At 38.0% G+C, this 17,040-nt stretch overlaps 1 protein-coding gene across 24 annotated transcripts in view; it reads left to right on the forward strand.

The window, feature by feature from the left end:
- Positions 1-17,040, forward strand: part of MYBPC1 (myosin binding protein C1) — an 86,112-nt gene that overhangs the window by 37,949 nt on the left and 31,123 nt on the right. For all 24 annotated transcript variants that reach the window (XM_051845801.3, XM_051845800.3, XM_051845805.3 and 21 more), the window contains 8 exons: positions 2,834-3,000; positions 4,437-4,569; positions 6,538-6,662; positions 7,544-7,649; positions 8,974-9,140; positions 11,142-11,304; positions 12,687-12,793; positions 13,114-13,247. In XM_051845801.3, the coding sequence (XP_051701761.3) occupies positions 2,834-3,000; positions 4,437-4,569; positions 6,538-6,662; positions 7,544-7,649; positions 8,974-9,140; positions 11,142-11,304; positions 12,687-12,793; positions 13,114-13,247 (1,102 nt within the window). The remainder of the gene's footprint in view (positions 1-2,833; positions 3,001-4,436; positions 4,570-6,537; positions 6,663-7,543; positions 7,650-8,973; positions 9,141-11,141; positions 11,305-12,686; positions 12,794-13,113; positions 13,248-17,040) is intronic.

Here is a 17,040-nt window from a genome sequence, read left to right on the forward strand (position 1 = left end):
TTTAATATATTATACTAACAAACTAATAAAATGTTGGAAATCATGTGTTGTTTTTTTTTTTTACTAATTTGTGAATTGCATGTGTTTTTATGTGGTAATGACACACAGTTACCATTTTTACTTCTCCAAGAGTGTGTGACAAAGTCCCCATAAGAATAAATATCATTACAACTGACATCTCTATATAACAAAGGATCTGCCTACCATGAACAAAGCCAGTTTATTTCAAACAGACATTAACTAAAGCAGAGTAAATCTTTTGGGCAACATCCCGTTATGGGGATTTGACCTATATACTTGGAAGTTTCATTCTACATAAAATTTCTATAAAAGTTTTGTATTTCATTAGGATCATCAAGTTATAGAAATTTTGATGTAGATGAAAGCACTGTGGCCATTTTACAGTTCTATCCCAATGCTTGGAAAGGAATCACAGATGCCTCTAAAAGTTTGGGTTTTTCTCCTCACTGCAACTTAATATAACTATGCAGACAGAGTCATGTGCAGCCTCCATGGTAGGTGACAATATTTTCCAATTGAGTTAAGGAACTGCTACCAGTGAGAGCTTTGACCTCATAATCTAGAACATCATGAATGCTTGCATTTGCGATTTGGGATACAATAAGGTGTTAAAGTAGAAGAGGATAAGTAGCCAAGAGGTCATTGGTACTTTTGAACAAAACCTAGTAAGACTAGGAATATGTTATGGTAGTGTAGATCTTGGTGCTTAAATAAAAAAATGGTGAGGATGATTGGTTTTATGATTCTACCACCAAATTGACTCAAGAAATCATACTGAAAATAAAGATCTTTATTATTGGCTTTTCATATCTCATGGTGAACTCAGTGTTTCATTTGTGCCTCCTGTTAGCTGTTATAATTATGTCGTTTGATACTTTCAAATCCTTCCACCAGTGTCAGGAGGCTACTTGAAATATGTCTCTGTGTTAGTCTTCTTGGTTAAAATACAAACTGAACCCAATCTAGGATAGTATAACTTTAGAGTCTGGGGCCAATGTTTAGGCTAGAAAGTGACAAAAACAGAGCATTTAAAAAACTGGGTAGATGAAACAACCTACCAAGAAAATACACATATGTATGAATATACACATTTTACTTATAATTCTCCAAGATTTCCTATTAAAATATTTAAAAGGACCTATTTGGGATGTAAACTGCTTTCAGTTGGTAGATTTAGTGGATCTGGAAAATTATGACCAAAATGCTAATTTCAGGACAATTATTTTAAGCTTTTTCATTTTCTCCATATTAATTTGGGAGGCCTTTGTGCCTGTGTCCTGAGTTTTTAAGAAGCACATTTTCCTTATAGTGTTGGAGAATCCTTACTATCATGGTTCCTGACAGACCAATGACCTCTCCCTTCCTTCCATTTTCCGTATTTGCCCCAGAGTTCCTAACTCCATTAGGAAAAAAGACTTAACCTAACAATGTAAAATGGAAATCAGACATCCAGAAGTAATCCTTGTCTAATGGCACTCTGAATTCTGTGTGAATATTTCTATTCTCCTCCTATCTCCCATATACTTTGCCTATGATTACAACCCTCTATTTCCCTGTCAAAGTACACCTGAGTATAAAGATACTCTGAAACAGGTGTCATTAATGTGACAGCATAGGTACCTCACCATTCCCTAAAATGGGAGCATGTATAAACTGTATTAACTGGTTTTCCAGAAAATCATATCCTAACCAGCATTATTTTTGGTAAGTAGTCACTGTTAACATTTCCAAGTCTGAACCTGATTTAAAAAGTAGTCAGCTAAGTTTAAATAAAACTAGAACTATCTAGACACTGAAAAAAAAATCAATTGAAATTATATTTTGCGTTTACCCTAAGCCTCTTTTCTTAAAGAGTGTTTACTCCTGAATTTTGGTTTCATTTTGTAGTTTTAAAATAAGGGAAGACAAACATACCTTAAATATTATTTTTTTACTCATATGTGTTCTTTGTATGTTCCTTAGTGACGATCGGAATCTGGGGTGATGATTTTGGTAATTACCTAAGGAGCTACTTTCCCTTTGTACATGAAAATGTAAACCATCTGCTTTGCAGATTAACATTTGTATTTTTATAATTCATACCATACCTGCTTTCAAAAAACATGCAAGATACTACTTTAAGATGCAGTACGATAGAAGTTTTGAACTTACTCTCCTTTTCCCCTGCTAATTAAATTTTTTTTCTTTTAAAATACATCTGTATCCATAAAAATATGAAAAACAAAAAAAAACCCTTCGTGGTAGTTTGCAATGTTTTTTATATTTAAAAATGAAAAATGATGAAAGTACACATTTAGTAAAATGGTAGGGAAATTCCATTTGTGAAATCCAAAGGTTTGAAATACTCTGTACTGGCCTGTCCATCAATGAAAGGAGAAAGAGACCATTTTTCTTTCATGGTCAACGTTTACATCTTTCATTTCTCAATCCACTTTTCAGAATGAATTCAATGCTCCTATCTTCGATGAAAATTGTCTTGAGCTTCTCAACACCCAACCTTCCCATTAGATGTTAAGGTTGAAAGCGAAGTACAGCTATTTCCAGGGCACTTCCTGATATCCTCTGCTCCCCCTTAAATTGTTTTTAACCAGGAAAACGAAAGCGCTAATGTAAGTGCACATAGCTGATCTCTTACTAACTGGAAGCTTCCCTAAAACGTCCAGCAAAGCAAGCAGACTGACTTCTCGGCTTTACCCAGGCTTTAAACGAGAGCTTTTAACACCGAACCCAAACACCGGAATCACGCCCCGACCTTCCCCGTCTCTGAGGGTCAGGGCAGCTACTAAACTAGGCGATGGTTCTCCCCGGGTAGGGAGGTGAAGCCGCAGGAGGAGGAACCCGAGGTGGACGTCTGGGAGCTGCTGAAGAACGCGAACCCCAACGAGTACGAGAAGATCGCCTTCCAATACGGCATCACCGACCTGCGCGGCATGCTCAAGCGGCTCAAGCGCATGCGCAGAGTGGAGAAGAAGAGCGCGGGTGAGCGCGCCGCGGGCGGGGCCGCGGGGAGGCCGCCTCTCGCGTCCCTCAGGGTTTGTCGGAGGGTTTACGCGGCTCCTCGGGTGCGGTTCGTTCGGGTTTTAAATTCGGCGGAGGAAGAGCGAGTGAGGAAGGAGGAATACATTTTAACCTGACCCTTAGCTCCCCCGACGTTTCCGTGCTCGGTCGCTGTGTCAGCTGTCGGAAGTTGTGACACGCCAGAGTGATGCTGTCGTTTTGTTGACGTTCTGAGAGACCCGAAAGGGTCACAACTTGTTTCTTAAAAATCTGCCTGTTAGTTCGAAACCTCTCTCCAGGCTAGCTGAGAAGTGGCCCAGAGAAATTGAAAAGCTTCATGTTGTTTCCGAAAGAGCCAGCTGACAGGACTTTCCCCCACGCTGGCCTTTCCCGCTCCTGGCGTTCGGTTCATGTCTGCCGGCAGATGTTGGATAACTTTTTCAAAACTAGTACTTATTTCTTTTTGTCAACATATGAGAAAGCAAGTTTGTTTAAGCAATAGTGTAGTAAGCTTGGTATGATGGAAATACAAGCGTGACAACATCATGCATTTCACACTTGTATTTTCCAAACTGAATGAGAAGTATTATCTTTAAAATCAGAAAAAGTACTAAATTTTAAGTTTACTTCTATGTAGGATCCTTGAAAGACAATATTTTTCAAAACTGCTCTTTTTCTATATTATTTAAAATGTTTGGAAATCTTGAACTCCTAATCATATATGTAAAAGGTGTTTTTAAACTATCACTATTTAGGCAAGTTTCCACAATACAAAAACTTTGAGAAACTTGCTATTTCAGTCATCAAAGGCATTTGTGATTTTAGTCTCATGAATCACTGAATTTATATCTTATAGTCTATAATTTTAAAACGGTGACATGGAAGTGCAGAAACAATGTCAGTGCTCCTAATAGTAATCATGCTAGCAAATAAGCACTTTGTAAAGATTTATTTATTTGAATGGCAGAGTGAGAGAGAGAGGGAGAGATAGAGAGAAAGAGATCTTTCATGGTCAGGTTCATTCCCCAAATGCCTGCAACATCCCACGGGCATCCCAAGTGGTGGTTTCGTCTGCTGCTCCACAATCCTGACCAAGAAGCATATTCTTAAAGTTCGATTTCATGTGAGTGCTTTAGACTGTACATACCCTAAAAAACTAGATCAGTTTAAAAGCTTCTTCAACTTTTCTTGTTTCTTTTGAAAATGTGTAAATTCTTTTTAAGTTTTACATCATGGTATTGCATATAAATTGTCATGGAATTCTAAAATATAAAGGACAGTTTAGGAAGTTCCCTATGCTTTCCTTCTCAGAGACTTGGTGATTTCATTTGTTTTTAGGTTCTCATACTTATATTGTCTATTTAAATTCATAGCATGTGAACACATATTAATGTTTTACTTTTACTTCTATCTACCAGCTTTTGCAAAAATTCTTGATCCTGCATATCAGGTTGATAAAGGAGGCAGAGTGAGGTTTGTTGTGGAACTGGCAGATCCGAAGTTGGAGGTGAAATGGTATAAAAATGGTCAGGAAATTCGACCCAGTACAAAGTAAGTGGGCTTTGCAAATGATCTGTGATAACTATAAATAAACAGTAATTAGACTTAATTTTCTGAGAATGAAAGGGCTTTTTAGTTATATCTTTATATGCAAAACTATATGGAGGAAGAGTAAAAATTTAAGTCACTTTTGATGTATTTTGGAAGCATTAAAGTTACAGTGGTATATAAACTAAGTCTTGTTTTATGTTTAATTCCATACAAACTATTTCAAGTGATTCCCAGTTGTTTTGTGGCAATACAGGTTATATGTAATTATTTCAGAGCATTGCCAAAGTTATATTAATTTCTAAAAATGAAATTTTAAAAAGATTTATTTTATTTGTTTGAAAGGCACAGTTACAGAGAGAGAGGGAGAGAGAGAGAGAGAGAGCGCACGCGCGATCCTCCATCTGCTGTTTAATTCCCCAAATGGCTATAATGGTCAGGGCTGGGCCAGACCAAAGCCAGGAGCCAAGAGTTTCCTTTGGGTCTCCCAAGTGGCACCCATGGGAAGACCTAGGCCATGTTCCACTGCTTTCCCAGGCACATCAACAGGGAGCTGGACCAGAAGTGGAGCAGCTGGAACTGGAACCACTGCCCACGCAGGATGTCGGCATCACAGGCAACAGCTTTACCCGCTATGCCACAACTCCAGCCCCTTAAAATTTTTTTAAATAAATCCTTTACATACTAGTTGGGAATCAAACTTTCTAATTAGATGACTTTTTGCCCCCTCCAAAATAACTTCTGTATTCAATAATAGCCAAATACTTTCTATGTTCAGTTCAGGCCTGTTTTGAGTATTTCAAATACTGCATCTGAATAGAACTATTTGTTGTCAAGGTCTAATGCAACAACTAAGCTTGTGTTTTGTTATCTCTTGGCCCTTTCCCAAATTAGGAGACCAACTAATCCCTAATGTCTGATGCTATCTCTAGTCTATTATGAAACTCATTTATAGAAATCCTTCTCAGCCAGAAAGATTTTCATCTCCAATATATTTTTTGAGTTAACAGGATCCATGTGTACATTTATAAAGAACTTTAATCCTGGAAATCTGTCACTTCTGGAATACTGTTAGATGGCTTCCAATTTCTTAATGTGGTCAGGCCAACAGAGTGACTTTGAGATGCTAATGTTTATTCCTGGTATAAAAATCATTTGAAGATGGCTTGAATTTACAAAATTTACAATTTACAAAAACATAATTTTAATTGGTTATTTTTTCTAGAAAATATTGTTTAATATTTTGCTTTTCAATTTCAGAAATTCCCAAACCTGAATTTTTTTCTAGCCTATTCTAATGCTCTAATGTGTTCCACTATGTGACAAATAATTAAATTTTGCTATTTTCTTGCTTTCTAGTTTTCTTGTCCAAGTACTCAATTTCTTTCTTATGAGATGACAGCTGTGATAACACACCAGTTCTTAAGTTCACTTAAGAGAATATCACATTCTGTAGAATGACTGCACATATTACTAATTAAGGTTATATTATTGCTTAGATTGTGTAAGCATTAGCCCAATGAACAAAATTTACTGTGTCCCTGGGCTAGGCAAGAAGTGGAAGATATGCCAATGAGTAACATCAAGTTTCTACCCACCTATAAAGTACATGAATAGGTTACTTAGAGAGTATTCAGAGCACCGATTTCTCTGATACCCTTAGCCCCTCCTATTTTCCAACAGTGGTTAAAAACCTAAGTGGCAAATACCTGATAACTGAATTATATTTCAAATAAAACTTACATAAAATAACACAGAAATTACACTGTGTATGTGAATACATATATGTATCATATGCATATGTTATATGTTATAAAGGTGAATTTTTTGTTGCTATGTAAGTGGCAGATTAAAATTACATTCCTGTCTTTCAGAGGTGATCACATTATAAAACCAAATTTGCTGACAATAAAGAAATAATAAAGTCAAATTTATGGATTTAATTTATCATCTTCCTCCTGTTTACAACAGATACATCTTTGAACACAAAGGATGTGAAAGAATCATGTTTATCAGTAACTGTTCACTGACAGATGATTCGGAGTATTATGTAACAGCTGGTGATGAGAAATGTTCCACTGAGCTCTTTGTAAGAGGTAAATGAAATGTCTTACCGCAGTCATCAAGAGCCAATGGCTTCCCTTTTCCAAGGTAGTGATCAAAATGAAAGGGATGAGGTGAGCTCCAGCTCCAGAGCGGAGGTAACAGTACCTCTAGAAACGATCCGGATGACTGTTAGCTCCGATCAGCACTGAGGCTCCTCTACACTCTACTCCTCTAGTCTTCAGGTTTACTGAAGCCAAAGGGAGAAAAATGATTTTTTAGTAAACTTGTCTTGTGGTTTTCACTCAGGTTGAGCACTATTCTGCAAAATAATTATTCAACTTATAGCTTCTGAAATGCAACCGACGTTACTGGGTGAACCTCATTTCACACACTCAGCTGATCACCAATAGGTTTCTCCTGAAACTGTCTTGTTTAATGAGAGGGCACCAGTGGTTGGCACTAGGAACATCATTTACTAAGACATTGTGAAAGGAGCTGGGGAGTGTCCCGTGAAGCCATATATCATTTCTTTTTGTTCTGAGACTCCCTGATTACAGACAACTCCGAAATCTCTATTGTCCATCTAGAACGAGAGTCAGAGACTTTGTGTTAGATGATTTCCATCAGAAATGCCTACTACTCAGTCTCTTTCTTGCTGAAAGAAAGATATCTGATACATGTTTTGTGTGCTCTCCAGAACAATAATTTATCTGATTTGAAGAGTTCTGAAAAAAACTTGGGACAACTTCCCCAGATTGTCAGCTATTAGTTTTGCTAAGAATAAACATAGGACTATCTCACCTAATATTTACCACCACGAGAACCATAGAAGTTACTTTCCTAGTGTTAGATTTTTATCTGTTACAAGTCAGGGTTCATAAGACAGGCTTTGGATATTTAATGATGTGGATTCTCCCTTTTTTCACACTAGAGCCTCCAATTATGGTGACTAAACAGCTGGAAGATACAAAAGCTTACTGTGGAGAGAGAGTGGAATTAGAATGTGAGGTGTCTGAAGACGACGCCAATGTAAAATGGTAAATAGCTTTTCTGAGATTTGTCCGTTTTTAGTAGATGAAAAAAGGTACATTCAGAATTGATAGAACAAGAAACATAGCTTTTAATCATAGGGTAAGAATCTCAACCTCATTTGTGTTAGTAGAGGTGAAAGCTAAAATTATACGAAGATACTGTGTTTTTTTTTTTTTTTTTTAAGATTTATTTATTTATTTGAAAGTCAGAGTTACACAGGGAGAGGAGAGGCAGAGACAGAGAGAGAAAGGTCTTCCATCCACTGGTTCACTCCCCAGATGGCCGAAATGGCCAGAGCTGTGCTGATCCGAAGCCAGGAGCTTCCCCTGTGTCTTCCCACGCTGGTGCAGGGGCTGAAGGACTTGGCCATTCTCTGCTGCTTTCCCAGGCCATAACAGAGAGCTGGATTGGAAGTGGACTGGGACTCTAACTGGCACCCATTTGTGATGCTGGCACTGCAGGCAGCGGCTTTACCCACTACACAATGCTGGTCCCATGTGTTTTTTTGTTTTGTTTTGTTTTCACCCGTGAGACTGAAATATGATCCAAAAATATGTATTGGTCAGGGTGAAGGGAGGTAGGCATTTCCTAGAAAATGGAAAACTCAAGCTATTCAAGTCTGTTTGGCTCCAAAGCCACAGGAGCTGTTAATCTCCCTACCATGCTTCTTCTTACCTTTTTGTTATGCCAAATCAGTGACACATGGAAAATGTAGATTTACATAATTTTTCAGTTAAATCCTCATCACTTATAGCACAGTTACAGTATCTCAGAAAAATATTTCAAACTGAGAATCACCAGACTCACCAATTCCTTGTAAAAATAAAAACTTGGTTTTTTTTGGGGGGGCAGGGGGTAAGGTAGGGAGTGTTTTTTAGGTTCCTTGTAAGATCAAAATTAAAAACTAAAAAATTGAAAATCTTAAATGAAATGCTATTTTGAGAAGCATAGCAAATTACACAGCAGGAATCGTTAGTAGTTGGAACAAAGTAGTTTGTTCAAATTAATCAAGAATCACAATTAACTTTAAAATGCATTCTGAGCCCAAAATATGGGTAATATACACTCTTAGTATCTGCACCTGATTGGTTTTGAATGAGAAGAGGTGGCTCATGTTCTTCTAAAATAATTTGTTAGACAGTGCTTGTTATAGTATGAATCTATTGATAGATCAAGTCATACAGTTTTTTAACTCAAAAATTGTTCTTGTGTGGCTGGTAAATTCTAGAAACTCTGACAGACATTGGGATACAGCTATAAACAAGAACAAAGAAGTCCGTTTTCTCAAGAATGTTTTATAAAACTGTTCTATAATCCATTTTAACTCAGGTTTAAGAATGGCGAGGAAATCTTCCCTGGTCCAAAGTCAAGATACAGAATTAAAGTTGAGGGCAAAAAACACATTTTGATTATAGAAGGAGCAACAAAAGCTGACACTGCAGAATATTCAGTAATGACAACAGGAGGACAATCATCAGCTAAACTCAGTGTTGACTGTAAGTAAGACTTCTTCAGACGTCTTCTAAATTGGCATACTTGTGACGCTCATTTATTAAGTCAGTTTTAGGAAAGTTTTGATTTTTTTTGAATTCTACTTGTATCAGTTTTAAATATGTAAAACTGTATTCCTTTCTAGCTAAGTATCTGTAAGATCACTCAGGATCTCTGAGGAAATAACTAACTACTCAATTTAACAGTAGAGCGCCAATATCGGGAAAGAAGTAAAAAAGTCACGTGATAGAAAAATTACTCAAATGGGTCTAACCAGAGACCATATAAATAGATGGCACATACTTAAGTATAACACTAAATCCTGATGATGTTTGCTTAATCCATAGGTGGGCTTACTTGTTAAACAAGCATTCAACATTCTGTTAGTATATTTGGGGTTAGGAGAAAGTCATTCAAACCAAGAGGGAACACTTGAGAGCACTGTCAGTTAATTTGCTAATAGGGTTCTGAGGTATAAGAATTAATGTGCTTGCCCAAATGCCTTCTACTAGCAGTCACTTCTCAATGGCAGATTCTGGCCCAGTTTGCCATAAAAATTAAAAGAGCAAAATCTCAGGATGATTAGTTGTGCAAACAGAATAAAACATTTCTTTTTCAGTCCATTTGCAGCTCATATGATTGTTGAGTTATTCAGAAGCAATCTCATTTCACTTCTTACGTTTCATGAAATCATGGCCATTTCAATTTAATATCAAAAAGTTTTTCAACCACAGGCAGATCCTTATCTGATATTTCTATTCACCTAAGGCAATTTCAGTCAGTTCTGCTCTAATGCAACATATGTGTTTCTAAAATCATGCAATGCAAATTCATTCAATAAAAACCACAGGATTTATAGGGGAAATGGGACTATGGGTACAACATTCAAGAACTTTGTTAGCAACACATTAAAAAATTAAAACCTAATTTAAAAACAATAGCACAAATTTCCATACATTATATGTAAGAAATGCTATAATAAATATTCACTTCTCCTTGAAAAATGTGGCTCATATCACATATGTAAACTGTGATCACTTATAGAACAATATCTGAGGAGTACATGTGTGCATTTTTGTATGTTAGTACCTGGCTCAGTTTAACTGGGTGCAGTTTTCTTTTTTTATTTTTTTTTATTTTTGACAGGCAGAGTGGACAGTGAGAGAGAGAGACAGAGAGAAAGGTCTTCCTTTGCCGTTGGTTCACCCTCCAATGGCCGCCGCGGCCAGCGCGCTGCGGCCGGCGCACCGCGCTGATCCGATGGCAGGAGCCAGGATCCAGGTGCTTTTCCTGGTCTCCCATGGGGTGCAGGGCCCAAGCACCTGGGCCATCCTCCACTGCACTCCCTGGCCATAGCAGAGAGCTGGCCTGGAAGAGGGGCAACCGGGACAGAATCCGGTGCCCTGACCGGGACTAGAACCCGGTGTGCCGGCGCCGCAAGGTGGAGGATTAGCCTATTGAGCCATGGCGCCGGCGGGTGCAGTTTTCATTAGTTTTCCTCAGAATTAAGACCATGCCTCATCAAACAAGAAATGTGTATTATACTTCAATTGTTTTCTGATGTATCCTTTGCATTGGAACAAAGTCTCATTTTATTATTAAAGTTTTTTGTTTGTTTATTTAAAAGTCAGAGTTACACAGAGACAGGGAAAAATAGAGAGAGGGGGAGTGAGAGAGTGCATGAGCCAGGTGGCTACAATGGCCAGGGCTGGGCAGGCCGAAGCTGGGAGCCAGGAGCTTCTTCCAGGTCTCCCATGTAGGTGCAAAGGCCCAAGCACTTGGGCCATCTTCTGCTGCTTTTCCCAGGCCATTAGCAGTGAGCTGAATCAGAAGTGGTACAGCTGGGACACCAACCAGCGTCTGTATGGGATGCCAATGTCAGCCCTACAAATTCTCATTTTTAAATCAAGTGCTATAGCAGACCTGATTGTACCACTGTGAAATGCCACCCTTTAGCTCTTCTGGAGTTTGGGTTTGGCATTTGTGATGGTCTATTATTTCTATAGTGAAACCTCTGAAGATCTTGACACCTCTGACTGATCAGACTGTAAACCTTGGAAAAGAAATCTGCTTGAAGTGTGAAGTCTCTGAAAACATAACAGGAAAATGGACTAAAAATGGTCTACCTGTTCAGGAAAGTGACCGTCTAAAGGTTGTGCACAAAGGGAGGTAAGCCAACTGGGTGCTCCACAGTGAGGCTGAGCCTCATCTCCACCTTACCCCTTCCTAGATTGCATATTTGTGTCACTTCTGTTTGAAGAATAGCCATAAGGAGGTGACGTATCTCTGATTTTTTGCTTTCAACTAGCAAGGACACGTGGTTTCTTTGTTGTACATTATGTCCTACTCTTGATCCTGTATTTGCACCTCACACTATGTTTTGTTTACTCAAAATCCATTGGCTGATATTTTTCCATCTAAACATAGAGTTAGAGGAACTATATTGAATTTTAGTTGGGAATCTGATCAAATGGAATAACTGTCCCTAACCAAGTTTAAATAAAATTTATAGGAGACTACTGGTTTGGACTGAGCTCTTGCTCTAAGCAGAGCAAACCCAAGTGGAATCACTCATGCTAAAGTTCCATGCCACCTGGCCGAAACTAAATTGTTTATCTGATCTTCCAAGAAATCAGGAGGAGGGGGCTAGTAGCCAAATGCTCCCAACTGGCCAGCATTAGTTGGCATGGTAGGAAAGTCCTGTCTGCTCTAACATGTACAAGGAGAGTAACTTTGAAGTGACCAATCCACTTTTTGTCCTATATTTCTGCTTTACTCATCCCCTTTTTGTCTATAAACCCAACTTTGTCTACTCAGATGATTATAACAAACCTCATTCTTTCCTATAGTTCTAGAATGGCAAATAAAAGTCAATCTGATACTTTTAAATTTGTTGTGATTTTGTCCTTTGCCTCCAATGAATGTCATATGACCTGCCAATAGTCTTTCTTGGGCAAAGGATGGAAGCCATGTATAATATCCTAGAATTTAGCAAAGATGTAAGGCCAGGGTTTTAATCGGGGATCCATGAACCCTCTCAAGATCATGAATGGACTTCTGAGTACCCCATAAATCCTCTGAAATTAAGAGAAAATTCTGTGTGCTCAAGAAATACGCTTTGGACAGAGAGGATCCATAAGGTCCATCATATATTCATTGGTTCATGATCCCAATAAAGTTTAGAATGATTTCTCCTTGGGTCTGGCATATAAAACCGAAGTCCAGATTATTCCTGGTAATTTCAAGAATCTAAAAGTGTAGCATATTGAGATACTCTATTTTAGTGTTTTATAAGATATAGGATGAAAAAAAAAGCAACACACATAATAAGTGGGTTGAATTTGTAAGAAATTTCTGTATTGTCCAAAATAGAGATCTAATGTGGCTCAATAAAGAGAATTTATATTTTCTCCCTCTCCTTCTGTCCCTCTCTCTTCCTAGACCACACTAAAGAAATTAACCAGATAAAGTCGAGGTGTCTCTGCAGTTTGAGTACTACATGATCTAAATCTTTGCAAAGTCTTAGAAATATGTTTTTCTTCTTTCTTTAGAATCCACAAGTTAGTGATAGCCAATGCTCTCATTGAAGATGAAGGTGATTATGTATTTACACCAGATGCCTACAATATTACTCTGCCTGCCAAAGTTCATGTTATTGGTGAGTAGATAAAATAAATCATTGCATATTTGTGTTCTTGTTCATTTTTATTACCCTGGAATTACAATATATTCAAGTCATGTAATGTTTAAAGAAAAACTATACCAATTGGTATAAATCACTAATCATAAAAATTTGATTCATAAGTCTTAGAATGAAATAAATTCATAAGGTGCCAGTCACCAACTACTTTAATTTTTCTTATATTCTTTTTGGCCAGATAAAACATTGGTTGCTACCAAACTTTCAGGCTAAGAACTAGGTGAACTATTCGCATGGAAATGACCATCTGATAACAAAAGCTGTGTTTAACATTCCAGATCCTCCTAAGATCATTCTAGATGGTCTTGATGCTGACAATACAGTGACAGTGATTGCAGGAAGCAAGCTTCGTTTGGAGATCCCTGTCACAGGAGAGCCACCTCCTAAAGCCATCTGGAGCCGAGCAGATAAGGTTTGTTCTACAAGCACATGTATATCCATGGATGTGTGTGTGCACACCCGTAGAAAAGGGCCTCAAAAAGTTCATGTAAAATGCATATTATGAAAAAATTATGCTTGAATTTCAAAACTTTTTGCAGCAAACCAGTCTTACCTTTTAATCTCATTTTTCCCACAAACTTTTTGGGGTCCTTTCTCACACACATGGCACCTAAGCTATCCTACCCTCTACCCCCCATTAGTCACATGAAGGCAAATACATATATAGGAGCACAGTACAGATATAATTCCTTTAAGAAAGCAAGCAGACTGATTTTCAGGCAAATCTGATTATCATTCATTTACTTTTCATATTTTTATTACCTACTATGTGGCTAGGCATAGGTTTATGCACATTTTCCCATCTTTCATTCTAATGGGTATCATGTGGGCAATAAATTATTAAAAAAAGGAACAAAATCATTTTGGACAGTAACAAGTGCTATGAAGAAAATAAAAGAATGATATGGTGAGAAGTGTCTATACAGTCGATGACAGCCTCTGTGAATGACAATGAGGAGCCTACTTTGTGAAGTTCAAAGGGAAGAGGTGGAGGCTATGCAAGTGCAAAGGCCCAGGGGAGAGAATGAAATTAATGTGTTGGAGGAACAGGAAGAAAACCGAGTGGCTAGGACAGAGTGAATGAGGAGGAGAAAAATTTTAAAAAGAGGTTAGGGTGTAAAGTAGTGTCAGCTTAGGAGTGACCCTGAGGTTACCTGTGTTCCACACTCAAAGAGCAGGACATAAGGCTTCAACTTCCAACCAAAATTGAGTAACAGGAATCAGATGTACCCACTCACCTGAAATTCCCCCCTAACAAACATAATACATGAACAATGGTTTTCAAGACATTGGACATCAAAAAATGGCAGTGATTCTTTGGGAAACAAATGAGGTAGGTCCTCTAACGACCCCAATGTATTGCCTTAAGAGAGAGGTATCTTCCATCCTCTGGTTCACTCCTTAAATGGCCACAACAGCCAGGGCTATGCCAGGCCGAAGCCAGGAGCCAGGAGTCAGCTACAGGGACCCAAAGAATTGGGCCATCTGCTGCTGCTTTCCCAGGCGTATTAGCATGGAGCTGGATTGGAAATGGAGCAGCTGGGTCTTAAACAGGCACCCATATGGGATGCTGGTGTCACAGGTGGCAGCTTAACTCATTAATGCCACACATTGCCCCTTGATCAGCAGTTTCTTACAAAAGTAAGTATACTGTTACCATGTGATCCAGCAATCCTCCTCCTCCTCAGTGTTTACTCAGATGAGTTGAAAACTAATGTCCGCACAAAAACATGAATATAAATGTTTATAGCAGCTTTTTTCATAGTCACCAAAACTTAGAAGCAATCAAGATGTCCTTCAGTATGTGTGAACTGGTATCTGGACATTGGAATATTATTCAGCACTAAAATGAGCTTTAAAGCCAACAAAAGACATGAAAGAACTTCAGTGCATGGTATGACATGAAAAAAGTTAACCTGAAAAAGCCATGTATTGAATGATCCCAGTTACATGAACAGTCTGGAAAAGGCAAAACTGTGGAGACAGTAAAAAGATCACTGGTTGCCAGGGGTTAAAGAGGCATGAGGGGTGTGTACAGCACTGAAGATTCCTAGGACAGTCATACTATTCTACTGGTACTCTATGGTGCATACATATCATTATACATTTGTCAAAACCCAGAGTGTGTGACATGAAGAGTGGACTGGAGAGTGATAATGATGTATCAACATGATTTCATCTGTTGTAACAAAAGGACCATTGTGGTGCAGGATTTCCGTAGTGGGGGAGTTGGCAAGTGTGGGGCAGGTGATATGTGGGAACTCTCTGTACCTGCCATTTCTTTTCACTAAAAAGTAAGATTTATGAATTTTAAAAAATGTTTGGAAGTGATTGTTTCCTCTTCTATTTTCTGGTGGCTGATAGGGTGAGAATGGTTAAAAGAAAAAAAAAAAGTATCACTGATATGGAGAACTTCAAGCAGTCAAATACCAGCATATGTTCTCAAAGAGGGAGACAGAAAAGAAATACTTAAATAATAATGCCCCCAAATTTGATAAAAGCAATAAACTCATACATATATAAAAAGAAAAACCTCAGTAAACCCACACACAAGAACATTAAGAAAACAACACCAAGGCTCATCATAATTCAATTTCTCAAATGATAAAAAATAATAAAAGCAGATGGAGGAAAAGTTAACTACCGAGAAGAAAAGCAAGGTGACAGCAAATTTCTGTGGAAGCAAGACATTCTAAGACAGTGTAGCAACATCTTTAAGGTAAAAAAAGACCATCAGCATTTAGTTCTGTGTACTAGAGATAAGTTTAAGAAATAAAGGCAAAGAAAAATGATTTTCAGATATATAAGAGCTGAAAGAATTCATCACCAGCAGGCCGGCCCTATGAGAAATGTTAAGTTCTTAACTCAGAAGGAAAATGATACCAGGTAGAAATATTTTCACAAAGAACGAAGAGCGCCAGAAATGGTAACTGCATAGATAAACATATAAGATTTCTTCTTATTATTTCTTATTTCTTATTCTTATGGGTAACTGTTTAAACACAAATTATGACAATGCATCATAGGATTTATAGCAAGCATAAGGAAAATTTATGACAACAAAGCATAAAGTCAAGAGAGGACAATAGATGTAAGAATTGGGAAGGGTAAAATGGTAGTATGCTTTTGTAAGTTTTTTCTACTACACATTAAATAGTAGAATATCACTTGGCAGTAGATTATGCAATGTTAAAGATATATACTATAAACCTTGAAGAAGTCATTAAAATAGTAAAACAAAGAATTAACCATAAACCAGCAAAGGAAATAAAATAGAACCATAGAAGGCCGGCGCCGCGGCTCACTAGGCTAATCCTCCGCCTAGCGGCGCTGGCACACCGGGTTCTAGTCCCGGTTGGGGCGCCGGATTCTGTCCCGGTTGCCCCTCTTCCAGGCCAGCTCTCTGCTGTGGCCAGGGAGTGCAGTGGAGGATGGCCCAGGTGCTTGGGCCCTGCACCCCATGGGAGACCAGGAAAAGCACCTGACTCCTGGCTCCTGCCATCGGATCAGCGCGGTGCGCCGGCCGCAGCGCGCTGGCCGCGGCGGCCATTGGAGGGTGAACCAACGGCAAAGGAAGACCTTTCTCTCTGTCTCTCTCTCTCACTGTCCACTCTGCCTGTCAAAAAAAAAAATAAAATAAAATAAAATAAAATAAAAAAAAGAACCATAGAAATATTTAATTAATCCAAAAAAAAAATACAGAAAAAGAAGCACAAAGAACAAATAGGACAAGTTGAAAACAAATAGCAATACGATGGAATTACAAGGAGAAATCAATAAATTAGGGAGCTCAGTGCTATTTTCTCAATAGTTTACAGAACAAGGAGACAAAAATCAGTCAGGATATGAAAATTGGAATGATATTATCAACTATCTTGAACTGATTGACATTTATAAAACATTCCATTGCACAAAGCAAAATGGGCATTTTTTTTAGGTGCACATGGAATATTTATCAAGATAGACCATATTCTGGGCCACAAATAATTTTTAATAAGTGTACTAAGATTCAAATTATGCAAGGTGTATTTTCTGATCTCATAGAATTAACTTGAATGAAAACTTAGCCTTAAGTTTCCTCAAGCTTTTTCATTGTTTAAAAAATTTGGAGACATCTAAGGAAAGGAACAACTTATTATTTAGTTTGTGACATGAGTTTTGCAATTTCATATACAAACACCCATCTCTTGGATAGATACCTCAGC

This window comes from Oryctolagus cuniculus, chromosome 11 (genome assembly GCF_051225735.1).
Source record: "Oryctolagus cuniculus isolate XC-2025 breed Fujian yellow rabbit chromosome 11, ASM5122573v1, whole genome shotgun sequence".
NCBI classification, from domain to species: domain Eukaryota; kingdom Metazoa; phylum Chordata; class Mammalia; order Lagomorpha; family Leporidae; genus Oryctolagus; species Oryctolagus cuniculus.